This window comes from Sturnira hondurensis, unplaced genomic scaffold (genome assembly GCF_014824575.4).
Source record: "Sturnira hondurensis isolate 20B ecotype Veracruz unplaced genomic scaffold, ASM1482457v3 Scaffold0006496, whole genome shotgun sequence".
Classification (NCBI taxonomy): domain Eukaryota; kingdom Metazoa; phylum Chordata; class Mammalia; order Chiroptera; family Phyllostomidae; genus Sturnira; species Sturnira hondurensis.
Window position 1 is genome coordinate 25182385 of NW_028079127.1, and position 27282 is coordinate 25209666.

The window sequence follows — 27282 nt, forward strand, 5'->3', positions numbered from 1 at the left end:
TTTCTCTTCCTCTCTCCTTCCTTTCCCCTCTCAAGATAAATAAATAAATAAATTATTTAAAATAAATAAATAAGTTGTAACAGTATAAAATACTATCAGTAACGAAGGGCCAAAGACCACTAGGGACACACCTTTAGTTGAGCAAGTTGAGTGTATCACTGGTTCTACAGGGAGACCACACAGCAATGGGGAACCATGCAGCATCTCAATAAGGAAGCAGTAGAGAAGACTTGTTATAGGATTTAGCCTTGTTTTAGATCATTGGGTGAAAATTCAAGAGCGTAACGCTTTGCTCTGTATTGGATGCTTTAAGGACGGGCAATTCAATGAATGGACATCTAAGTAAATCTCATGTATATACACATTGGGGAGTGAATCAAGGTTAAAGCTGTGTACTTATATTAGCCAGTATAGAGGGATGTTTGCTCATTTGAGGGATTTGATCAATGTTCAGGTTTTTGTTCATGTTCAGACATGATTACAGAATGGTCATAATTTTTACTTCTGTCTTCATGACCTTGTCTGGCGTTGATGTTTTTTGGAATTGTTTGTGGTTAACACCAAGGCCTAGGATAAGTATAGAACAGCTCAATCAACATCAAGGCCTTGCTGAGGTCAGCTCTCGGATATCAGAGGCTGCTTTTCTCTTTCTTTTATGGGTTTGTTGTTGTTGTTGTTGTTGAATTAGTTATCTGTTGTTACATTGCAATATTATCACAAATGTGGCTTAAAACACCACACATTTATTATCATATAGTTTGTGTGGGTCAGCACTTGGGTACAGCTTAGCAGTGTTCTTTGTTTTATTATTTTATTTTTTTAATATATTTTATTGATTATACCATTACAGTTGTTCTATTCCCCCCCTTCATTCCCCTCCACCCTGCACACTCCTTCCCCCACCATTCTCCCCCCCCCTTAGTTTATAACCATGTGTCTCAAGTTCTTTAGATTCTATATTTCCCCCACTATTCTTGCCCTCCCCCCTATCTATTTTCTACCTACTGTCTTTGCTATTTTCTGTACCTTCTCCCCTCTTCTCCTCCTCCTCCCACTCCCCTATTGCTAACCCTCCATGTATTCTTCATTTCTATGGTTCCACTCCTGATCTAGCTGTCCTCTTGGTTTGCTTTTGTTTTAGGTGTGGTTGTTAATAACTGTGAGTTTGCTGTCCTTTCACTGTTCATATTTTTCATCTTCTTTTTCTTAGATAAGTCCCTTTAACATTTCATATAATAAGGGCTTGGTGATGATGAATTCCTTGAACTTGACCTTATCTGAGAAGCACTTTATCTGTCCTTCCATTCTAAATGAAAGCTTTGCTGGATAAAGCAATCTTGGCTGTAGGTCTTTGGATTTCATGACTTGGAATACTTCTTTCCAGCCCCTTCTTGCCTGTAAGGTCTCTTTTGAGAAATCAGCTGACAGTCTGATGGGTACTCCTTTGTAGGTGACTCTCCCCTTATTTCTTGCTGCTTCTAGGATTCTCTCCTTCATTTTAGTCTTGGCTAATTTAATTATGATGTGCCTTGGTGTGTTCCTTCTTGGGTCCAACTTCTTTGGGACTCTCTGAGCTTCCTGGATTTCCTGGAAGTCTATTTCCTTTGCCAGACTGGGGAAGTTCTCCTTTATTATTTGTTCAAATACGTTTTCCACTCGTGGCTGTTTCTTTCCCTCTTCTGGTTCCCCTGTAATCCGGATGTTGGACCGTTTAAAGATGTCCTGGAGGTTCCTAAGCCTCTCCTCATTTTTTTGAATTCTCATGTCTTCATTCCTTTCTGGTTGGATGTTTAGTTTTTCCTTGTGGTCCATTCCATTGATTTGAGTCCCAGTTTCCTTTCCATCGCTATTGGATTCCTGGACATCTCCCTTCATTTCAATTAGTTTAGCCTTCATATGTTCCTCTAATTTGTGACTATAATCAACCAGTGCTGTTAGCATCCTGATAAACAGTGTCTTGAATTGTGCTTCTGAGAGGCTGGCAATCTGTTGGTCGCTGAGAGTTATCGGCTCTGGGACTTTGAGTTCTTCTTGCGCCATCTTTTGGGCTGTTCATGCCTGTTATGTAGCAGGATCAGAGCCCTAGGTATTCACCAGAGCAGGGCACCTCAGTCACTGGGTTGTGACTCTGTATGTGGGGGCGGGGTCAACAAGGAGCAATGGTGTCCGGTCTGCTGCCTCCCGCCACTGCAGCCACAGGTGCCGCAGCTGCCACTGTCACTGGGCCCATGCATTTTGTCCCACTGCACACAAGTGTGCCACCGCCATCAGCCCTCGCCCCCTGGGGCCTGCGTGGTCCGCCTCACTGTGCGCGAATGTGCGACCGCAGTCAGTCTGCCCCACACCTTGACTGGGTCCGGGCCACTTGCGTGCCTAGGTCGGGGCATCTGTGCTGCCCAACCCTGCTCTGATGCTGGCTCCGCCCCTCTTACCGTCGCAGTTGCACGGTTAGTTGTAGTCAGACTTCTGTATAATTCAGTTTTCTGTTCTTTGGCTGTGTCTTTGTTCTCCAAACCTTTGTTGTATTCAAACTTGGTTGTGGGAGAAGGCACAGTGTTTCCACCTATGCCTCCATCTTGGCAGAAGTCCTCTGTTCTTTGTTTTAGGCTCTTACCAGGTTGCAGTAGAGGTGCTGCCATCTTATCTGAGGCTCAACGAGGGAAGAATTCACTTCTGAGCTCTTATGGTTGTTGGCAGCATTTCGTTCTTGCCGGCTGTCAGCTAGGGTCTGCCTTTATTTCCTTGCTGTGTGCACCTCCCCGACATTGTCTCTTGTTTCATCAAGGCAAGCAAGAGAGCGCTTTCTCACAAGACACGTTACAGTTTTATCTAACATAATTATATACATGCAGTCACATACATCTCATATCCTCTGCTGTATTCTGTTGGTAGAAGGAAGTCACAAGGCCCGCCCACTCAGTGGGAGGTATTACACAAAAGCCTGAACTCCTGGAGGCAGAGATTATGGGGTCATTTTAGGATTATCTGCCACAGTGTGTTTTTTTCTGTCTTTAATTTTACTGCCATAAATTGAACTTAAACCAGGCACTGCCAGTTTATCTAAAAATCCATGTCCCTACCTTCAGGATCTCAGCAGTGAAACTGTTTGAAGTAGAGATGGGATTGAAGAATGCCCAGGAGGGAAGTCATCAGTGGTGCTTTGAAAGAAATCCAAATTAGGCTGAGATCAAGACAGATTTTTGCTTAGTGAAGAAAAGGGACAAAATAGTTTTGGGAGGATGAAAGTATGAAAAATATTTTGTTACCAAGGAATGAATCAAACAGCCTGCCTGGTACAGGCATTTAGAAAGTTAACAGACAGTGGGATATAAAAATAAGGTGTGTGTATATATACACATATATATATATTTTATATATATTTTTAATATATGCTTATGGATATGCAGACTTCTCCTTCATTTGTTAATTCAAAAGTTCTTATAACAATGTAACATGATAAATAATCCACACATTTCAAAACAAGTTTCTGAGATATGTAACTCAATGTGGTTCCTATAAAGCATAAGGGAAGAGGAACATGAAGAATGTATAATTCTTCATGGGTGTCTTTGTATAATTCATGGGTGTCAGTAGGCTCTTGGCCAAGGAGCACCATCTCCCTTTGTTTTTGACAGGTAACACCCTTCTTAAAATGTGCTAGATAAGACTCAGAACCATCAGAAATTGAGTTGAATGGAAGTCTTACAAATACAGAATTAAAGAAACCACATCCATCCAGACTGGTCCAAGGGGTGCAAACATGGAACAGGCTGGTCCTACATCCACAAGTGGTGGATAAAAATTTGGGGAGGGATATCTGAGGAGTGAGGAGTCCCAGCCCCACATTAGCCTTCCCAGCCCAGGGTTCCAGTGCTTCCCCATAACTTCTGGCTACAAAAACCAGCAGGGATTGAGTCAGTGGAAGAAACTTCTGGAGTCCCAAGCAGTTCCCCTTAAAGAACCCACACATGGACTTACTCAGTCTCACTCCCTCTGAGCTCCAGCACCACAGTAGCAGTTTGAAAGGCACCAGTAGCATACAGGGAGGAACTGAAGTGTCTGGTATCAAGGCAGGAGCTGGGGGACAGCTTTCTCACAGACAAAAAGGCAGGCAGAAGCGACTGTCTCTTCTCTGAACCCTCCCCCAACAGAGCCACAGAGCCAATAGGTAGGTGCCATGTCCGAGACTATCAAGCTGGCGAAAACACTATTTGTCCAGCCCTGGAGATCCCCTGAGACTCTGTCCCATCCGAGCTATTAACCCTGACTTAAAAGAATAATTTAAGAGGGATTTAGGTTGAATAAAGATAACTATACCCCAGGAACCTTGCCTGAGTTAGAAGGTGATAGGAAGCTTAGCAACCAGCAGGCTCTGGATCCTTTACTAGAGAATCAGGCCTGAGCTGGAATCACCCTCAGGCCTGAGGGTGGTTTCTAATAAGGTTAGATGTGAATATTCTAATTCCATCATCTGGTTACACCCCCAAAAATCATTTTTACCATTTTTCCAGCAGCACTGGCATATGGAGTAGAGGAAGAATGTGTGGCAAAGGAGGAGTTGACTTCTTGGGGACCTCTTGCTGTGGCCACAGATGGAAAAACCCAGGTTGGGATCAGGAGGGTGAGAGCAGGGGTGTATTTTTTTTTAAGATTTTGTTTATTTTTAGAGGGGAAGGGAGGGAGAAAGAGAAGGAGAGAAACATCAGTGTGTGGTTGTCTCTTGTGCACCCCTTACTGGAGACCTGGCCCACAACCCAGGCACATTGTACCCTGACTGGGAATCGAACTGGTGACCCTTTGGTTCAGAGGCCGGCGCTCAATCCTCTGAGCCACACCAACTAGGGCAGCGGGTAGATTTTTATAACCCTTCCTTCTGGACTTGTTTATTCACATAAGATCACAGGTGTTAGACAAATTATTTCTGGAATCTGTATACTTCTGGAGGGCCAGGATTTCATCTTTTGTCTCTGTTGCCGAACATTATTGAGTAGAGGCTGACGGATGACTGGAAGACTGTGGAGTCTCACCAGATATCCATGACAGGTGACTTCCTTTCTTAAGATAGGTCCCTCTGTGATGTTTCATGGATCAGCTCCTTGTCTCCTTCACAGCAGTGCTAACAAAGAACCATTTCATTTGTCTCTGCCTGTCTCCCAGGACTACAATATTTGCTGTCAGTGAGGGCTGGGATCACTGTATAGCGCCAGTGCCTAACATAATGGGTTTTTCATAAACATCTGTTAAAGAAAGGAAGAAAGGTAGGAAGGAAGAAGGAATAAGAAGAGCTTTTTGAAAACTCTGGCACAATTTAGTCTTGGGGAGAAGGTGGAGAATACAGCCCCTTTATTTATGAATGAATCATGTTTTCCCAACTAGAATGTGATGGTCCAGTGGTAACACCTGTGTCTTTTTCCACATCTGTAATGTCTTCCACTCTGCCCCATACATAATAGAGTCTGATCAAAGGTCAGTTGAACCAAACCAAGGAAAGTAGGAAGAGAGATTTACAGCTGTAATCAGAATTTAAAGAAAGGAACCCAGTATATCTGGAGAGAATCATGCTAAATATTTTTATATTTCCAAACTGCTTCAAGATTTCCTGATAGATTTCCTTACCAGCACATAGTAACTAATGAGATACCCAGGGTGACTAATGAGATACACAGTAACTTACTACCAGCAGGGAGAATGGTATTGCTAATGAATTGTCAACATGGTAGAATTGTCTCAAGTCTCACAGGACAGCCTATACCTTCCGGGGTCTTTATCCATTTGAATAAAGACATAGAATTATTTTTGTAAAATTCGAACATCATTTAATTTAAAGCTAGAAAAGAAGAGGTGGCTAGTATGCTGGAGAATAGAATCAATATTCAAAAATATCTTAGATTGAAATTATGAACCCAAACCAATAAATTCATTTTTTAAAGAAGGTATATATGCACTATTTTATTTAGTTTCAGAAAAATCAGTTGTACCAATTCAGGATTTGGTGAGGATGTCATGTAACCTGACAGTAGCTCATGGGGATAAAAGTGAGAGGTTTGGATTTTTTTTACATACATCATAAATGTTAAGTGCATTCTTACCTTGGGACCCAGAGCTGTGCCTTAGATTCAGCAATGTTACATGAATGTGTGTCTTTGAAATTACTGGGAGTCAAGAATATTGAAAAGAATGTTTATGTATTCAGCTTCATTCATAAAAGTAGAGTGTAGATCAGGGAAAATAGATGTATAGTCCCATCCTGTCTGCTGTTCTCAGACTGCACCTGGAGTGATTGAAAATTTCAGAGAACAACCAAGATGGAGAAGGTCACTGACATCTTGTTACAAAAAGGAGAGAGGAAAGATCTGTGATGCTTGTAGATAAGGCGAAGTAAACTGAAAGAGTGATTACACTTAACCTCTGTTGCTTCAGGGAGGAATGGGCAGGTGCTTGTTTGAATCTTGGCAGGCCTGATTTTTCGGTCTGTTTCTGCTGGCTTTTGCCCATGGTGCCTGGACTTTGTGTGTGCTTTTGATTTTTGACTGTGAGTTCATATTTCTTGGAAATTTATCTGTAGAATTTCTTTGAGTCCTGGAATTGAAGTTTTGTTCTTCCAGACAAGATTTACTTTTGCTTCTGGCCAGCACCTAGGGACACCCCAGCCCAGGTCTATTGTACTCATAGTCTTGACTTCTGGGTTTTGAGACCACCCAAGTAGTGTGTAAATTTGGATCACAGAACGACATGTGCCATCAAGGCACATGTATAAAGGACACATGGACAGAGCCAAAGGGGGGCAGGTTCGAAGGTGGGAGGTGGGATGGGTGGGGTGGGGGAGTGTGGTAGGGGAGAAACGGAGACAACTGAACTTGAACAGCAATTTAAAAAAAAACAAAGAATCACCTATGGGCCAATCTGTTGTTACAAAATCTCATTGCAGATGTTTTTCTTCTTATGCCTGTGTCAAGGTTTATGTACAGCAGGTGCCGAATTAAAAAATTAAAGATCCAGATCACCAGGTTTTGGCAAATATGCTAAAGAAAAACACCAACTTAAGTGGATTCACATACCTTCCTGGATTTACACTTTCACTAGCTTTTTGGCCTTCCAGGATTTCGTACATTCTTGCTAGCTTACGGATTTTTAAGAGATTAAATAAATAAATGTTTTCTATTTTCTGTTTGTTTTTAATAGGAAGGTTCATCAAGGTGCCAGTAACTTAAGTTCATCTGTTCCGAAGAGAACTTCTGGCCCTGTAGTGAGATAGGGATCTTTACTATTGATGATTAGTGACAATATTTTGGGGGATGGGGGGTGGTAATATAGGGAAGATTCCTGTATTAAAAAGATTTTTATGTAGATAACCTTTTGGGTCTTTTTCATTATGAAAATACATAGTTTTAGCTAAAGTAATCATTTTTTGTTTGTTTCTCTGAGGAATTTACTATTTCAAACTGAGCTAATATTATTGAATAACATTTCAATCTGATTTCCCTCAGAATGGGAGTTGTGAAATGTCAGTTATTAGAAAATGTTGAATCTGAACTAGAAATCATCTAATCCATGTTGTGGTTTTGAAAGCACATTCTTAATCTGAAATTGTTGAACAAAATTAGATTGGTACTATAACCTTCACTCCGATGTAAACACAAGTGGAATATTTGTACATGGTTAGTAATTTTTTGAGAGATGTTACACTTTTCAAGTTGAAATCAATTAATATGCCCCAGGATTTACTTTTTTTTTCTGTCAATAATTTACTGAAAAGCTCTCTTTCCTATTCTCCAGCTGAACAATTTTGTCTCATTCTTCAAGATCCAAGCTCATTATCTTCAGTGTTTTTCCCGCTGTGACTCTCAATGAAAAGAATGTCAGATGAGACATACTGCTTTAAAGACCTGTTTCTGCCTTCATCAGTCTCACGCTTCAGGCTTTTTAGAGGGTATTTGAAAGAAATGAAACACTTAGATTGCTTAATTAAACGTATGTTTGAAAAATAAAGCAATCAGCTTTCCATCGATTAGGTTAAGAAGTCTTTGCTGTTCAGCTCTAGAATGAATTATTTTTAACTTCCCATTAAAGAAAGCAGTTTGCGTAGTACCATCTCTAGACTCAAAAGCAAGTGGAGGAACTCACAAATTCATATGTACCATGGTCCTGCTCATGTGCATATTATTCATTTTAATTTGGCTGGAGAAATGTCAAATATGGAAATGGCACTCACTGTCCCAATATTGGTGTACATTAATGCTTTGCAGATGCAAATTTAAGGGACTCCACAGAGCAATGAGAATTGCTACCTAGCAATAAGAGAAAGGATTTTGAAAGCCCGTGTTTGCTGAGAATACGTACTATTACTGCAGAGATATAATAGTACATTTGTACAGAGACTTCAAGAGTCTTTCTGTGCATTGCTAATATTTTCTCTCTGTTTTTATGGTTCTCAGAATCACCTGTCTGGTAGAAATGGAATCAGAAAGGATTTCCCCCTCTGGGTGTTATATAAATGGTGGGTGGGCCCACTCCATTGGTTGGAGCTTAGTGCTATGAGGCTGTCTCAATCAATGACTGGGGCCAATAAAGAATTTCTGAGTGAGTCAGACCCCATAAAATAAAGTAGTGGTTCTTAAAATTTTTAGTTTTAGGACCCTTTAGAACTCTTTAAATCACTGAGATCCCAAGGGCTTATGTATTAATTAATTTACAAATCACCATAATAAATGTAACATATTCAAAGCAGTGATGTTATCACATATCATGTAAAATCTGGAAAATTTTCACTGTAAAGTTATGAGAATGAAAAAATAGTATTATTAGGAAAAGGATTTTGACCTTGAATTTCCCCTGAAAGGGTCCTGTGAGACCTGTGGCTAAAATTTTAAATCTAGATAAATTAGATTAGATTAGATTAGACTAGATTAGACTAAATTAGACTAGATAGATAGATAGATAGATAGACAGAGACAAGAGAGAGAAAGACAGCCAACTATAGACAGAAAGAAAGAGAGAGACTATCCTGGAAATCTTTACATATATCAAGATAGCTACTAGTTTCCCTTGATGAAGAGTTCTTAGAAGTGCAGTCAAAAGTCATAGTTTTAAAATGAAGCTGTGCCTGCACCACATACACTGATAAGAGGATATGAAGTTTGGTGGGAAATGCTGTATTCATTCTCTTGGAATTTTGGTCATAAAATCAGTTAATCAGAAAACCTACTCTGAATTGGAGACATCATCGAACCCATGCCCAGGGTTCCGGATAGCACCAAGAGAGTGTGTGCGCACCCCTGCAGACTGGAGGAGGTCTGGGACACACGTGAGACACTGACCCCCCATGACCTGCCTGCCCACAGCATGGTCTGGTTCAAATCCAGACAAGTAGATGGAGAAGATCAGGTGTCAGGGTACTGAAGATAATCTGAACATCAAACATGGGGATGTACCATGTGGGGTAGTTCTTATGGATGGGGGATTAATTCTAATTTAAATGTCAATAAATTGTATGGTAGAAGGCTTATGTCATTCTGCTACTAAGGGAAAGTTCTTTGAGGATATTCCAGTGGCACTTTAGAAATCAGGGTCAAGTTGGGTGTTAAAACCCAAATCTAAATTATCTATAAGAAAAACACTACTAAATTTATAGCAGACAAAAGTGACCAAATTAGTAACACAGTTCAGGGCGATGCCGTCAAAGCAGAGCAGACTGTATTAGTTAACTGGAATTCTGTTTCTGACAGGTGATTTGGAAATTGAGAGGGGTTGCTCTTTCCTCTTCCTCCCCTTTTTTTGTACTCAAATAATTTTCAAAAAGAATTCTCCTTCCCCAGACTACAGGTCATGGATGTCTTGATATGTCCAATTATATCTTTAAAAGGTAACTCCACTTCCCAGAAATCTGGATAAGCTGAAATATGTTAGTTGACATTTTCCAAAATCCTAGGTTTCGAGACTAGATATGTTGCAGAGCCAAGTACTTTGTGTTTCTATTTCCTTTATGGCCTACCAGCCCACAAGGTAGAAAATGACGTTCCTTACTGTTTTATGCAACCACACCCTGCTGGTTATGTCCTACCTCCAGAGTTGTTAAGGAGCTAAAAGTATTCACCTATTAACAATGCTGCTGAGTTATTCAGGGAAATCCATACCCAAAATAAATGATGACTGTGCCATTTACTTTTTCCTCCTCCTCACTTTCCCATCTCTTTTTGCCATGAGTAAATCTTCCAGACTTTCAAGCCCATGGTGGCTGTTAAAACATACTAGGAAAATCAAATATCCAATTGTTTTATTGTACTTGAGCTTAAAATCTGTGATTTGTTTGGAACTGGGATGCTTCCAATAAAAAAGGAAATGTAGTTATAATGGGTATTAAACTATTCGTGTTCAGTAAAGCTGTCTACGATCTTCCAATTGAGTATTCTAAGTATACCTGTAGCAACAGGGTCAGCCTTTCTGTTTCTTTTCCCTGAGGCTTCTCCTTGGTGTCCTGCGCATGTGTTTGCATCAGCATCTGCAACAGGCTGCTTCCTTCTTTGTGTGATTTCTCAGGAACGTTGCTACATTCACCTCATCACCTCATCCAGAATCTCTCCCTTACTTCCATTCCTGACAGTCTCTATATCCTGTCCAATCTTTCTTCTCCATCTCCTCCTAATGTATATAATTTCAGAAATTTCCTACTGGCCTCTATCAGCAACTTTTATGCTTCTCAAATCCATGTTCTGTGAATACCAGAAAAAGAGAAAGAAGAAATGGTTAAAAGAGCCCATGGGTGGGGAGAAATAAGTTGAGAGACTAATGTTTCTCATTGTAAGTGCTTCTGAATGGTTAAATTTTTTTTAAAGATTTTATTTATTTACCTTTAGAGGGGAAGGGAAGGAGAGAGGGAGAGAAACATCAGTGTGTGGTTGCCTCTTGTGCGTCCCCCACCGGGACCTGGCCTGCAACCCAGGCATGTGCCCTGACTGGGAATCGAACCTCCATCATCTGGTTCACAGGCCTGTGCTCAATCCACTGAGCTACACCAGCCAGGGCTGAATGGTTAAACTTTTTAACCATTGATGAAAATTAATGAATTCATCATCCTTGATAACTCCACAGTGGTAATATGAAGATGTGTGTGCAACCATGTAACTCTTCTGTTTAGGACCTTTGATGATGTCCTTTGCCTGATGATAACAATATAACCACAATTATGTCTATATTATATTCCTATGCTCTGGCACATGCCATTCCCTGTGCCAGGAATGCAGCTACATAGACAGGGAGTGGTCATTGTGCTGAGTCTCTTCTCTGGACCTACGCTGTGCACAGGAGCCATTGGTGCTCTGCCCAGACTGAGCAGGAATGGGTCTCTCTTACATGAACCAAGGTGGACTCATTAAATCCTTTGGGATTGCCTTCCCTGTTTTCCACAGCAGTCTGAGCTATCAGCTGAAGAAAGTCCAGAAAAATTAGGAACCTCCCAACTTCACCGTCGGAAAGTCATTTCCTTGAACAAGCAGATTCTGCAGAAGACCAAACATCTGGAAGAGGTTGGTGTTTTCTTTTCATAATTTTATTCAGGTAAAACGGAACCATTGTTTAAGAAGTGAAAATTGGGGGAGGAGTTAAGGTCTTTGTGGTAAAATGGTCAAAGGAGGTTCTAGAACAGGGGTCAGCAAACTATGGCCCTTGTGCCAACCCAGCCCCCACCTGTTTCTGTAAACAAAACTTTTTTGGAATAAATATATATGCATGTTTACATATTTTCTATGCCTATTGTCAAGCTCCTGTGGCAGAGTTGAGTAGGTACAGCAGAGACCACATGGCCTACAAAGCCTAAAATATTAATTATCTGGTTCTTTACAGGAAAAGTTTGCCAACCTCTATTCTAGAAGAAGATCACAGGGCAAGAGTAGCAATTATTAATTCACAAATATTTACTCGGCACTTATGCATGGTAGGAACTAAACTAGACTATGAGGATGAATGAAGAAAAAGGTATCCCCACTTTCAAGGATCTTAAGGTAGTAATGGGAGACATACACTAAACAAAGCACATGCATCGTTAGAGCTGTGACGTGGTAAGTGCTTGAAAGAGAAGTCTAGAGAGCTGATAGGGAGACCTGACCTCATCTTGGTCACAAAGGACTGCAGCTGGAAAGGTGAGTAGGCACTGGCTGGGCAGGAAGTCTGCATAGGAAGCATGTGGGGCTCGGGTGAAGACTGAGGCAACAATGTGAACTAAGACCTGGGAGAGGAAGGGTCTTGGCCAGTTTCTGTTTTATGGATGGCGAGTCATGTATGAGGCAGGTGGTCAGCAGAGCCCTCTGAGGTCATGTTAAGGACAGTAGAAGCCGTTTTAGGGTTTAAATAGAAAAGTAGCATGATCAGCCTTGCTTGTTTCAAAGAACATTCTGTTTGCTTTGAGAGCATGAATTAATTGGATTTGGGTGAGAAGGGATTCCAGTAGAACCATTAGGAGGTTGATCCAGTAGTCTAGACATGAGCTCTTGGTGGCTTTGACTAGTGATCCTAGGGGAAATGGAGGAAACAGGATCATTTTTGAGAGAGCTTTAGGGGTGGCATCTGTAATGTTTGATGATGGATAGTACTGTTTTGGAAAGACCTTTATATATTCACCTTGAAAAGTAGACATAAGAGGAAGCTGGCGGGGGGCGGTTGACTCAGGAATAGTCATTAGAAGATAAAACATTGTTGTATGCATTGGTAATAAGATTTAATTAATTAGAAAACTACATGTAGCAGGAGAAAATGGGAATGAATATTGCTTTCTGAAGTTCACCAGTAATTTCAACAATTGACTTTACAAAAATGGGTGCTAGTTGGCATTTTGAACTTGTACATTTTTTATCTTTTCAAATCCCACATTTTCAAAAGATAGTACTATATCAAATGGTCCCAGTCATTTCTTTGATTGAATTTGTTCTATTATGATTTGTTCTACCACAGATGAACAAACAATAGGTTGGTTTTACCAAACCCTGAATCATAAGCAAACAAGGATACCAAGGTGGACTCTGATTGGTTTTCATTTGATGATATGTTTAGACATCTTTAATTCTTAGCACAGAGAATATAATCTTCACTCCCGATCCTTGCCAGAGAAAAGAACCTGAAAGTGATTGGTTCAGAAAGATGGGCATGAATCAAGGATGAGGCTCTAAGCCATCAGAATGCCTTTATCCTCTGAGGGAGGATATTGCAGACCCTATGAACCAGAGGATCTCAGCATGAGTTTCTTTTAACTTGGAGAGAAGGAATGCTACGCCTTGTTCCAGGGGCAGTCCTGGCACATTTTTTGTCCAGCTGAAAGCGGCAAGCCTCTCTGAACCTGTGTTTACTAAGAAAATGTTATTTTCTAGGCATACTGCCTGATATGCAGCAGGCTGTCAGTGAAGGACAGTGATCGTTATTGCAGTGGCACCGGCACGTGCAATAACCCCTGCCTATGTAGCTTGGCCAACTGGATGAGGAAAATGAGGTAGGGATTTGCTTAGGGTCATGTGTCACATATGAATTAGGGAGTCTCAGATGATGATAAAAATATGCCTGGAGAGACTGCTTCAAGAATGAAATGAAAATACAAACAGGAATGGACTTTTATGAACCAAAGCTTTATGCAAACACAAGGAACCAAAGATGAAAATGTTTCCAAATAAGCCTAGATGTGAATGTTTTATAAAGATTTAAAACCAACATCAACATTTTCATAAACACTTTTTTGGGCTGTAAGAATATGGGGTTTTTTTCTAGCTAACTTGCTAAACCCAATTTAATTTGCAATGTTCTGTCAAAAGAAATATGAAGCCTCTGCCAGGGGTGTCCAACCTTTTGGCATCTCTGGGCCACACTGGAAGAAGAGTTGTTTTGGACCATCATTAAATACACAAACACTAACAAAAACTGATGAGCAAAAAAAAGATTTTAAGTAAATTTATGATTTTGTGTGGGGCGGCATTCATAGCCATCCTGGGCCACATGTGGCCCGTGAGCCACAGGTTGGACACGCCTTTGTTACTGTCCCTAAATCTGTCCTGCTGCTCACCTCTCAGCTAGCTGTTCTATAGAATTTTTTCATCTTGTAATAGTCTCTAGTAATCTGTCAGAAGTCACAGGGCTCACAAACAACAATCCTAACAATAAGCCTTTGTGTAAGAATCCAGGTCTCTAGAGCTTCAATTCTAGTTCCTTCTGTTCTTTCAACTGTCTTTCTGGCCACTTCATCTGGCCCTGTGAGCACACCTTACACTTTCTTCTTAGTGACACTGAGTAGTAAGTCACACTAAGAGAGCATATACTGTGTGTGTGCATACTAAACACATTTTTTCCTATATCAATTTTTAAGCACTTCAACCAAGCTTTTACATCTTTTAAATTATAGGAATCATCTAAGCTTACTGTAAATAAACCAAATAGTATAGAACTATGTAAAAAATGTTCTGCTTCTTAGAGCCAACCTTTATTTTCTAGACCTTTGCAAGTACTTACATATGCCCATTCACCTGGGGATGATGGATAGTCTGGTTACAAAATTGAATTTGTTTTTCACTTACCCTATCACAGATATCTATCTCTCTTTCAGTAATACTAATGGCTAATAAGGGCTTTTTTTAACTGACTAACTACAAGGTTTTTTTTTTAAAATTAACTCATTCAGTTCACACAACAGCCTTATGAAGAAGGTACTGTTACTGTACTCTCTCATCCATGTACTTACCAGATCTGACCCTCCTTCTGAGATTGGATGAGATCAGGTGGTCCAGGTGGTATGGCTGTAGATTGTCCTTATTTTAAAAAATAAGGAAACTGAGACACAGATAAAGGAAGTAATTTTGCCTGTGGTCACATGGCTCATTAAAAGTGGAACAAGATTTGAACGTATAGATCTACTGTATATTTTCTAATGACTACATAGTGTGACATAGTATATATGCACTGTAATTTATTTAACCTGACCCCTATCCATGGGTATGTAGGTTTCTCCAAAATATTTTTCCCAGTTGCAAGTTTATGCTGCCATGAATGTCTTCATGCTGTCATCTTTATGCAAATATGTAAATATGTCTTTAAGATATATTTTAGGAAGTACAATTGTTGGATCAAAAATACGTGCATTGTCAGTTTTGTGAAAAACTGCCAAATTATTCATCAATTATTTTTACCAAATTACATCTCTACCAAGAGTATAAGAGAATTGAAACTTTAAGAACCTCTCCTACAAGTAATGCAAGGGGAAAGCAACCAAGATGCACCTGTGGCCTTCGTGATAGGAACCCTGGAGAAGTTCTGAGTCCAGCAGAGAAATGGGGGAGGGGTAAAAGCAAGGGAAGGAGTAGAGGACAGTTCATGATCCAAGTGAACTGCTGCAGTGGCACAGAACTGCGGTGCTGCTGGTGGACAGCTGAGAAGACACCGAAGACTGAGGAAAGAAAGAGGAAGCAAGTAAGAAAGTATCAACCACCAGCTGAATTTTGGGGGTGATGAAGGTTAAGGAAGCAGAAAATGTAGGCAGGAGAAACCTGGAGGACTACAGCAAAATGAGAACTAAGCCTAGCTACTGGGACTGTCCTGTTTAAGAAAATATGGTCAGATGAGGAGAAGAGTAAAGCACTTACTAGCTAAATTAGTTAACAGAAGAGATGAGTCTTCCACTCTTAGCACGCATCTACTTCCCTGCCAAGATCCAGCTGTTGAATGTGAATCTCTTGGTGAAGCCTTCCTTGAACTTCCTGATGAGTAAGGTGACTGTTTCCTTGAGTACCTCATGGGCCTGTCTCAGCTGCTGCTCTTCTCGAACTTTACCTTTGTCCCCACTTTACTGGTCCTTGAGGGCAAGGACTGTGTTGTGTTTGTAGTCTCCTCCCATTCACCTCATTTGAGCAGAGCATTGGGTAAATACCAGATGGGTGGGTGGGTGGGTGCAGGGGTGAGAAGAGGGCAGGCAGGTGGCTGAAGCCCGTGGGAAAATGCCAGGACCCCTTCCTGTAGCTTCAAAGAGTTTTCAAGAGTTAAAATACTCGAATTTCAAGAGGAAAAAAGAAAAAAAAACACACACACATAACAAAACAGATGCCTCCCTGTGAAAGGGGAGAAGCCAGAGCCTTCCTGCTTCTCTCCTTTGTCACTTTTGCTATCTGTTTGAGTTGGCTTCCTGATAGACCTTGTTGAAGTATAACCACTCATTGAGCTGAAGACTGCTATAAATGTGATTGAGGAGTAATGATTCCTGAAGATGACATAATTCTCAATAAGTTGCTTACAGGTTCAAGGATGGGGCAAAGTGATTTTGACATAATTTTTGAGATAATAGGAAAAGATTTCTCAGTGTTAATTTGTACACAGGTAACAAATAATTTGATGATGCTTTCTGCCATTATTTCCCCTTTCAAAAAGTAGAAATGTGCAAACCCTTTGAACTTTTAATGGAATGTTTTCAGATTTCTAAAAGTTCATAGACAACACAAGGCTGTATACACCTTTTTAGTAAAGAAATGGATAATGATATTTTTTGAGGTGTAGTTTACAATTTATGCAACTTTCAAAATAAAGGTAATTTGTTTTCTTCCTGTTAGTGTTGAAGTCCAGAATGCTTTCTTCTTTCTTGCATTGTTTGCCAATCAGTCATATTCTGTGCTGGAATCCTGAGTACTGAAGTGTAGTTTGTATTCTGTGAATGGGCAAGTTGGCTAACTGAAGCAGTTGTAGCCGTGTAGAAAAGTTAGACCTGAATTTAAATCCAGGCTTTATCAGTTATCAGCTGTGAAGCTTTAGTCAAGTAACTTAATCTTCCTGAGTTTGTATTTTATCTTTAAAATAAGGATATTGTCTTCTTCCATTGAACATAAGTTGCAGTGATAGGATTATGCCGAGTATCTGATACCTCCTCTGACATGTAGTTGATACTGTATTATATATGAGTTTTTTCTTCCTTTGTTGTTGGCAGCCTTTCTAAAATTCCCACATTTGCTCAGTTTAAATCTTTCTGCACTTGTATTTTCTCATCTGTGAGATGGGAATATCACCCATGTCTGTGATGTAAGCATAAGAGCAGCTGTCTTCTATGTTTCCTTTACAGCTACAGGCAAATCATACCAATCTACAAGCCAGGTACGATGAAATGAAGAAAACGCTGACTGAGGTGAGCAGATTTTCCTTCCTCCACAGGCCTTTTTAAAGTTCACTTTTGACCTGCACTATTATGAATGCCGTGTGCCATCAGTCTGTGTGGAGGAGTCATGAATCCCTTCTCAGGGCTCAGGCCCATTTGGGGGCACAGGGCAATCACATGACAGTGCCTGACCCATGCCATCAGTTTATCCATGCTTCTCTGTTCTGTCTAACCCATCAGTGATTTAGGTGGGAGGCATCACAGAGTGGGTGCAAGGGTCAGGATAGGATTCCTGAGGAAGGTAGGCCTGATGGGGCGTGGGGCAGGCCACAACAAAGAACATGGAGGGTCATTCACAATCAATGGCCCCTGCTCCTCTAGCTGCAGGGTGTGGAATAGCTCCTAAATACTGAATTTTGTGAGAGTGAGACAGTTTCCCTTTGTAATATGAGAGAACCACAGTGATGTAATTTGCTGTTCAAAGTTACTGATTAAGCCTAGGTGGGATGGAGGAGGAGGTTTCAAAAGAAAGGAGGATTTACTGGTATCTTTTGGAGCATGTGGTTCATTTTCTAGTGTAGATTATGAGTGTACCATCTCACATTTTTATTAGAGTGTTGCTTACCTCCCACATCAGATTGCTCGAGAACCAGATGAGCAAAACAACACCTCTGATGCCAGCTCTGTCATGAGGAGAGTGAGATAGTTCTGTCCTGTGCATTCCCATAATATTACCCTCCTGGATCGGAGAGCTCTCCTTGTGATTTTGGAGCTCGGGCTATGGCTCTACTCTATAAAGGCCTCTTTGTGAGTGCCCCGCCTAGTACTTTTAGGACCTCATGGAAACTGGACTGATCTTCAGACATCTCTGAAACCAAACCAGTCCCTGTTTTCTAAAATTTCACGTGAAATCTGCCTACTTAAAATTTTTATGTTTACAGCAGCATGCGGCACTTTTATACCTGAAAACCTGACAAAGATTTTTAATTCTGACCTGGACTAAATCACTTTATTATCAGAATGTTTAAAACGGTCAGTTAGAGGAAATTCTTCTAAAATTCTTTCTAAAGATGCCTGTTAGGGTAAATGAGCTTTCTTTCTACTCTTCTGGGATTACATTCCTTATGGATTAGATGACCAACTCTTGGAGTGGAATTTCTGCTGCTGTCTTACTTTTAATGCTGAAGAGTCCCTAACATGAAGTTTGCCAAGTAGTGGATCAGTATGTGTATAACAATTTGGAAAAGATTAAAGGGACCACATCTTGACACCAGTTTCCTAAACCATGCATAGCCTTGGGATATAAATCCTAAGTGGCTTTTTGTGCTGAACACTAAATCAAGTATTTCTTAAGTTACTTTTAGGTGCTGAAAAGGTAGAGGTGTGATTTAAGTCAGTAATAAGTATTCTGCCTATCCTCAAATAATAATAGCAAGTCAGCATTACTATGTGCTGGGTATGCTCTGGGCCCGTCACTTACATAAGTCTGCTGACTCCTCACAACAGCACCAACAACACAGTTATCATCTCTGTTCTGCAGATAGGGAAACTAAGGCAGAAATGTCATGCAAAGGGCCAAGCTGGTAGTGTGGCATGGAAGGCCTCTAAGAGAGCTTACTAGTAGGACAGTCAAAGTAATTCCCATCTACAGAAATGGGAAGCTCTACAAAACCTAGTTCTAAATAACTTAGGAAGAAGCCTGGTTTTGTAAGGATACTGAAGACCAGGCTTGTGAATAAGTAATGAGCTTTGTGTTTAGGCCTCAGTCTCCTTACCTATTCTAGGCAAAGACTGGACAAAGTGAGTACGCTGAACCCTTTTACATCATTATTCACAGTTTTACCATTTCAACAAAACCCACTCTTCCAAGATACCCTAGTGGCACTGAAAACCAGGGAGACCTATCTTTCCAGTAGATTTAGGAAAAGTAAAGCCAGGCATGGAAGGTAGAAAACAGATGACTGCATGCCATCTACGCGGGCGGGCTGCACACCACTGCAAGAAGGCCAGCAGACTGGCTAGCCCCTGCATCCGCCACCAGGTTCTAGCCTGTCTACTTTTTAATTTCAGCAATCACAATTTTAATTTTCTGTATGCAGAATTAATTCTTTTTAATATATGCTGCGTCCTGTCCTGTCTCTCTAAGGGCATAAGTTGTCTCAAGTTTTTCTTGACCTATAAACTATTTCTTCAGATCAAAATTAATGTTAAGTTTATAGACTTTGCCAAGACCTGCATGGGGAGGAGGTCCCTGAGGGGGTGAGGGTGACAGGAGATTAAGAAAGACACAGACACAGTTTAAGGAAAAGTGGGGACATCGTCCTCTGATGGAGAGACAGGGATTCTGAACATGGTCTCCGTGTTTATTTTATGAGTTAGTCGATAAAGCTCAAGGACGTTTCACAGGCTCAGGGAAAAACTGCAGGTATAATTGCTCTGTTCGCAGGCTAGCTAAATGATAAATATTTCTTCTGCAAAAGTTATAGTTGCATTCAGCTGAAGCTTGTGGTTAACTATTTAACTGTCTCCTTCTTAACCCCCGCGGGTTCCAGCTGTATGATGCCAACCTTCACCATCCTCCACACACTTTTATGGGTTTATCTTTCTTCAGGTGTTTGATAATTCTTTTTTTTTTAAGATTTTTTATTTATTTATCTTTAGAGGGAAAGGGAAGGAGAGAAGGAGAGAAGTATCAATGTATGGTTGCCTGTTGTGAGTCCCCTGCTGGAAACTGGCCTGCAACCCAGGCATGTGCCCTGACTGGGAATCGAACCGCGATTGTGTGGTTCACAGGCCTGCGCTCAATCCACTGAGCTACGCCAGCCAGGGCCAGGTGTTTGATAATTCTTGATGGGATCCCTTCTTTGATTCTCACATTTCCTGTTACCAACTATGTGGACTGTGTATCCATTTTATGAAGCCTGCTTCATGTGATTATTCTGGGAGGGTGGGTCCTACTCTTAGGTGGGATCAGCCAATGGTAACTAATATTTGCGGTTGAACAACTCCCCACTTCTCCTGGGCATTGTCAACTCTCTGGGGCTTTCCCCTGCCTCTGTGACTTGAGCACCAGCTCATGAAGTAGCCCATGGGTTGAGGAAGCCAGGCCATGTGGTTTAGCCCAGTTGGCTGATCCTGCTGCATACCCCAGCCCTGCAGCCCAGTCCACCTGCATCCACTAATTCCACGCAGTAGGCCTCCTCAGTCCATTCCTGTCTACTGTCCATCTTTCTTGTCCCTTGTTCCAACATAATAGTTTAGATTTTTAGGACCTGGGGCAAGAAGGGATTTCTGCAACTTGTGTTTGAAATTTTCAGCTAGAGCCCTTGGTACGTCTTTTAATTTTTTTTTTTTTTTTGAATAGGTAACGCATTCACATAGTTCAAAATTCAAAAAGTATATGGGGTATACTACTGAAACTTAGCCATACAGTTTCCCTCTCCAGAGATAACTAGTATAACCATTTTCTTATGGATCTTTCCAGAAGTAGTACATGCATATGAAAGTAACATATATATTCTTTTATATATGTATAAGGGAGGACCCAAAAAACAGAATTTATATATATAAAAATGTGTATTTATTCTTACATATTTAAACTTCAGTCACCTTCCAAGTACTCTCCATTTGATGCAGTACACTTACTAAGATGTTTTTCCTACTACTCAGTGGAACTCATTGATTTTGGCAACAACTCATTGCCAAAATCATTGAACTCGTTGATTTTTGAACTCATTGATTTTGATGCCTTTCATTGTTTCTGCTATTTTTGTTTCACTTCTTCTATATCAGCAAAACATTTCCCTTTGAGGACTTTTTTCATTGGGGTAACAAAAAAAAGTCACTCTGGGCAAGATCCAGTGAATAGGATCTTGGGGGCATGGGGGTAGTGCTGTTTTTGGCCTAAAACTGCTGAACACTCACTGGGATGCAGTCATAAGTTGCCTATTATTAAAATGGACAAACACGTTAAAAGTCCTCAAAAAAAAAAATTCACTGAAGCCAAACACAGTCTCTCACAACAATGGCACCTGGCACACTGATACAGATGGGTTCTGAGACCACTCACCTGGCAGGGGAAGCCTATACGACAAGGGACTCGCCCTCTGGAAAGTAATTCCTTTTTTTTTTTTTTTTTTGAGGGCGTCCCCCTTCATATACTTTGATTATATGTATTTCTTTATAATAGTTGGAAGCATATTATATTTGTGGTTTTGTACCTTGTTTTCTTCGTGTAACAGTAGATATTAGAAATCATTACAAATTGCATTTTTAACAGTGGCTTAGTATTATATAATATAACTGTACACTCTAGAATTTATATTTATTTTTTAACTTTCTTTAAAATTTCTTTTTTGAAAACCTACTCTGACTCAAAAAATGGAAGTGAAACTATTCAAGAAGATAGGAGCTTTAGTCCTGCCCTGTTAATAAACCTGACACTGGCATTCTGACATTTAAACCCAGGTCTCTGTCTCATAGCCACTCCTTCTAGTTCCCCTTCCTAATAAAAGGTACCTGCTGTCAACATTACTCTTGACTTTTTACCCCTTTGCTGCTGTGATTGAAAGTTGTTGCCAAGGTTTTATCAACTCAGTATGCTTCAAGAAGGGTCTGGTTTTGACCCTTCCATGTTGTCCCTCCAACCCCATCCTATTTTTCATGTCCATCTATTTTCTCAGTGTATAGCTAAATCTTGTGGGCTGACCCACCTATCAGAAGTGGAGTACAGGTGGAACTAAGGGGAAGGAGAGTGGAAGCACTTGCTCTTCTGTTCTCCCAAATGTCTAGCAACAATGCCTCCATTCTCTCTTGCAGTTGAAGAGTTATAGTGAGAAACTGGACAAGGAACAGGCATCCCTCGAGAAGATAGAATCCAAAGCTGATCCAAGGTAAGAAGTCTCAGCATGTGTTTATTTTTTTTATTTAAAGAAAGTAACTTTTCCAGTACCTGGTGGCTTAATTTCCAGTACCTGGAACACAGGGCTAAGGAGCCAGAGGTCATTTTGTCCTCATATAGGTCAGTTAATTTCACGTCGTATCCAGAATGTGCCCATTGCTCAGTCACGTGCTGAGATGTGCTTGGGCTGCCTGTTTTTCCCAGTTGCCCTGAAGATCAGAAGCAATATGTTTTGGGGTTTTTAACCGTTTTTCCATTTTTGTGTTTTTAAAAACTAAGTAATTGATTCATGGTACAAAAAGGTACATGGTGAAAAGTCTCCCTCCTACCTCATCCCCCAGATACTCAGTTCTCCCTGGAGTCAACCACTGTTACCAGTTTATTTTAATTATTATTATTTTTATTTTGAGAGGACATTTATTAAAGCTGGAGGCAGTGAAACAAGAAGGGCTTAGCATAGAAGAAGCAATAAGAGAGAGCCTAGGTGAGGGTGCTTCGGCGCTCTAGAAACATTATGGGAAAGAAGTGAGCCAAGATGGGGCTGTTCAGCTTACTGGAACATCTGAGTAAAGGAAGCCATGGAGACAGGTTCAGGGGTTTAGCTTGGGATGGGCTGCTTCTGCCTGTTGCTCTCCTGGTTGCAAGTCTTATGGGGACCCTTAGAGTTTAAGAGAAAGAAAATTCACTTGAAAAAATGAGATTTAAGTGGGCATGCCCTAAGGAGAACTCATGCTGGCTTCTTTGTCTTCAGGGGTGTTACCCGCTTTCCAGAGTTGCGTTCTTTAGGGGAAGTCTCAGGGGAGGATCTCAATAGAATATTCATCAGCTTTTCCAGATGTGTTCTTTCAGGGTCATGGTCTCTACTGATTGGTTGGTGCCAAGGCAGGGGGTCATTAGTCAGTGCAGCTGGTCCTGGCATCCTGGCATTGCCTGCTTGGTTTTGCTGTTTTTCTGGGCCTGGAGCTGAAACGTAAGGTCTCTCTGGAAAAAGTCCAGTTATATTGTTAATATAACAAGAACATCAGTGTAACCTGGCAGCCAAGGAGAGTGGACTGAAATGTGCAGGTATGAACAAGGATGATATCACTAAATTAGTCAGTAAGGGTGTTAGATGTGAGCACAAGTATATTGTGTGGCCATTGCATTCAAAACGAGTGTGAATATACCAACACATCTGCATCAGGTTTTGCTTTAAGCTTAAACATTTCTCCATGGAAACTATTCAGATGATTCAGAAGACCTCAATAGAGCACCTAATGATTGGCAGCCTCATCACGACAACATGCCTGCTCATGCATCATGTCTTGTGCAGAGCTTTTTGGCCAAACATCAAATCATCCATTTGACTCAGCCCCCTTACAGCCAAGATTTGGCACCATTCGTCTTGTGCCTTTTCCCAAAAGTAAAATCACCTTTGAAAGGGAAGGGGTTTCAGACCATTGATGAGATCCAGGAAAATATAACAGGGCAGTTGATGGCACTTGAGAGAACTGTGTGAGGTCGCTACTTTGAAGGGGACTGAGGTGTCGTTTTCCTGTGTACAATGTTTCTTGTGTCGTCTTTAATAAATGTCTCTATTTTTCATATTACATGGCTGGGTACCTTCTGGACATACCTCATACAACTCAGGCATAGCTGTTATCTCTAGGGAGGAAAGGTCAGGGGAGGGTCTGAACTGCATGACAAGTAATGTGAAAGGTCAGGGGCTTCTAAACCACATGACCAGCGATATGCCAGGGGAAGAGAGGCTACCCTCGGAGGGAGGTCTGGCTCCAGTTTTGCTGGTTGCTAGGCACCTGGGGCTTTCCACTCTGATGACTTTCTATATCTGGCTGTAAATTACTGAGCGGTTTGTTGAACCGTGTCTCTCAGTTTTCCCATTCCACTTGCTAAGGAATTTTCCTAGCTTCTTACTATCCTGCCTCATACCCCCATCAGAGACTTCCATCCCTAAAATCTTCTAGGGGTGATGAAGGAAGATAATGTATCTTCAGTAACTTCTTCCTGTTGACAAGGGTCATGGTTCCTGCCTGATAGGGTATGGTCTCTCACTGCCTGATATAAGGGAGACAAGGGAATGTGATGAGAGACTGGAACAGAGAAGCAGGGATGGGTCGGAATCGCTCAAGCATCCTCATCTTAGTGTGGAATTGTTGTATCGTGCAGGTGATAAATTTGGCAAGAAGGTTAAAAAGATATGGTCCAAAGATAAGAAACAATTATAGTAACTAAAGGTCTGAATAGAGATAATAACCCGGTGATAGAGGAAGGGACCTACAATACTTGACAGCATCCCAGATTAGGTTTGTGGAGGGACCTCCCTGGATGAAGGTGTGTCAGCTGCCTGAAGCCTTCTTGTTTAGCTACTTAATGCGGATTAGGATAAGATGAACATTCTAAAATCTTCTTACTGAAGTACATTTTCTTCTGTCTCAGCCTCTTGGGCAGGAAAGGGAAAATAGTTGCTAGGTAACAGAACTTGGGTCCCTTCAGTCTCACCCTTTTAAATAATAAAGGTTTACATCGCAGAAGCGAAGTTGTAGATTGCTCCTTATTTCACTGACTCAATTACTTAGTCCTGAAAATAAGTCAATTCAGTTAAACGGTTGAGTCTCATTTCAAGAGGTGGTGCTGCAAAGGGGCCCCCAAAGTGAGACCTGTATTGTGTAAACAAGCAATCAGGTATTTAATAAGAAGCATGCCTGTGAAAACAGAAGAGAAAACTGAGGTTAATGATCAGAGCAAATTATAAACCAGTTTCTGAGTCTGTAAGTCTTTCTCTTGAGAAGATTTTTAGATGTCAGGCTGAAAGTTTCTTCTGATGGAATGCAAGCAAGCAATGACAATCTGTTAGGTTCTCCGTATCTGCAGTTTGACTGTCTGGTCATGTCATCAGATGCTCACATAAATTCTGTGTGGCTTACAGTGTAGTGTATCAGTAGTATCAGTGTATCAGTGTAGTGTATCAGTGTATCAGTGTAGTGTAGTGTATCAGTAGTTCTCAAAAATTTCAAGTCAGAGAATGGGAGAAAAATGTAACATTAAGTTTGGAGAATTGTAGCCAAATATTTAAGAAAACTGGAAAGATTCAGGATTCGATTCAGTTCCATTTCATCTGGAACTGGGAATCTATAATACACAGTTATAGGTGTGAGACATTAGCAGTTTTTTGGTGTTTTTTTTTAATTTATTTATTTTTTTATATATTTAGAGAGAGAGGAAAGGAAGGAAAGAAACATCAATGTATGGTTGCCTCTTGTGTGCCCCCAAGTGGGGACTTGGCCTGCAACCCAGGCATGTGCCCTAACTGGGAATCCAACCAGCGACACCCTGGTTTGCAGCCCACGCTCAATCCACTGAGCCACACCAGCCAGGGTGCAGTTTTTAACATCATTTGCTTTAAGCCTTGTCTCCTTGGGAGTAAAGGTGCAGTCTTTTCTGTGAAAATCAGCTTCTGAGTTGGGGTGTTTTTTTCACATTTTAAATTAACTGTTTTTAGAGAAGTTACATTATGTAAAAGAAGCACTTACATTGACACTTCTGTCACTAAACAGTTTGGATGGTAATATCTCCTAAGTGTCACTCACTTGAATGAGATTTTGAAATCATAAAAAGCTTCAGGCACAGGTTGAGCATTTCTGGGTTTAATAGACATTTTTAGCAAAGAAGTACCCACAGTTTACTTGGCTTTATTATTAGAAAACTTTCTCTCACGATATGGAACAAAGTACTACTGGATACTTGACATTTTTATTTTCAAATTAGTGTGTTAATGACCGTAGGCAACATGTTTTCTTTTCAGAATGGAATTAAAAATAGTTTTCCCTACTTTTTCCCCTATGTTTTGAGTACTGTTGGGTAATTGGTATGATTAAGTATATCCAGCACTCTTAAAAACTCATTGATGTTTCTGCACTTAACATTTTAATTTTGGATTTTGTAATGTTTGTTTGAACATAGCTTGATGGACTCTGACCCAATTAAGTAATGGTAGTCTTGATCATTTGTGGAGAACTCAATTAGACACTTGGGAGAGACAAAGGAAATTAAAAAGGAAGTCCTTTTTTAGCTTGAGACTTGGTTTTCTCTGTGATTCATAAAATCAAAATGCCTTGCCATATGTCATTTGTTGGTCTTTTCTCTTCAGTATCCTGCAGAACTTGAGAGCACTTGTAGCCATGAATGAGAATCTAAAGAGCCAGGAACAAGAATTTAAAGCACATTGTCGAGTAAGTGTTGCTTGATATCTGCAGACATTAGATCAGGACTCCTGTAAAATCTCTTGTTTTGCTTCCCCTTATCTTCATGTGGCATCCTATCTAGGTGCAGTTAGAAAGTAATAGATCCATTGAGCACTTATGCATCAGTTGCGTAAGATGAGTAGAGCACTGTGTTAGGTCCCTCCCTGGACACCAGAATTGAGTTAGATTAGTAACTGTGTGTATGTCAAACCCCCAAAATTGAGAGCACAGTCCTTTATAATGTTTTCTAATTTACACATGCATTTTAAATAAAAGTCTTATTAAATATAAAGGAATAACATTACATAAAACCAGGGATGTCCTGAAAATCTGGGAAGTTTGTTTGTCATGTGTAAGCCCTTGTTTCTACCATCTGGAAACTTGCTCTCAAATAGTGGGAGTGATGGGTATGCAAGTGCCCATGACCTTTGCAGGAGGTAAGAGGCCAGGTGAGCTCTGTGTGTATTCCAGGGGAGGAGAGGCCAGTCTGGCCCAGGACCCACCTGAAAGCTGGATCTTACTAATAGCCAAGTGGAAGGAAGGGGCTTGGTTAGGCAGGTCTCCAGGCTAGGGGGTGCCCAGAAAGGTGGACAGGCTTGTGGAGAAATGGAAACAGAGAAGGTCAATTGGAAGTGGGCTCCAGGCCACCCAATTATTTCATGCCCCAGTGATTCCTGCATGTCTCACCTGCCCTTTACAAAGAAAGGGCTCTTCTGACTGAAGAACAGCTGCCTGTAGCCTCCTGGAAAAAACTTTCCCAGGCTGAAAATTGGAGATCAGGGCAGTTAGTTCCTAATAGACTTTTTGTTTTAGCATAAACTAACAAAATGTGAAAATAAGACTCTGGATCAAGATGAAAAATTGTACCCAATTTCTAGCTTGCCAAAGTTTTATAAATATTTATATCACTTTTAAAGGAGGAGATGACACGGCTACAACAGGAAATTGAAAATCTGAAAGCTGACAGAGCACCAGGTGGAGAAGAAAAGGTAAAGGCCCTGAAGGAGTCCTCAAACCCCGAGGTGCTGACCATGAAAAGG

General features: G+C 40.8%; 1 protein-coding gene across 2 annotated transcripts in view; it reads left to right on the plus strand.

Annotated features, from left to right (window-relative positions):
* The window catches only part of CCDC93 (CCC complex scaffolding subunit CCDC93), a 107259-nt gene that overhangs the window by 54005 nt on the left and 25972 nt on the right, over positions 1-27282 (plus strand). Inside the window, exons 12-16 of one of the 2 annotated variants that reach the window (XM_037049905.1) lie at positions 11409-11522; positions 17069-17131; positions 21920-21993; positions 26149-26230; positions 27160-27231. In XM_037049905.1, the coding sequence (XP_036905800.1) occupies positions 11409-11522; positions 17069-17131; positions 21920-21993; positions 26149-26230; positions 27160-27231 (405 nt within the window). Of the gene's footprint in view, positions 1-11405; positions 11523-17068; positions 17132-21919; positions 21994-26148; positions 26231-27159; positions 27232-27282 lie in introns of both variants that reach the window. The other variant, XM_037049904.1, reaches the window with a different exon arrangement.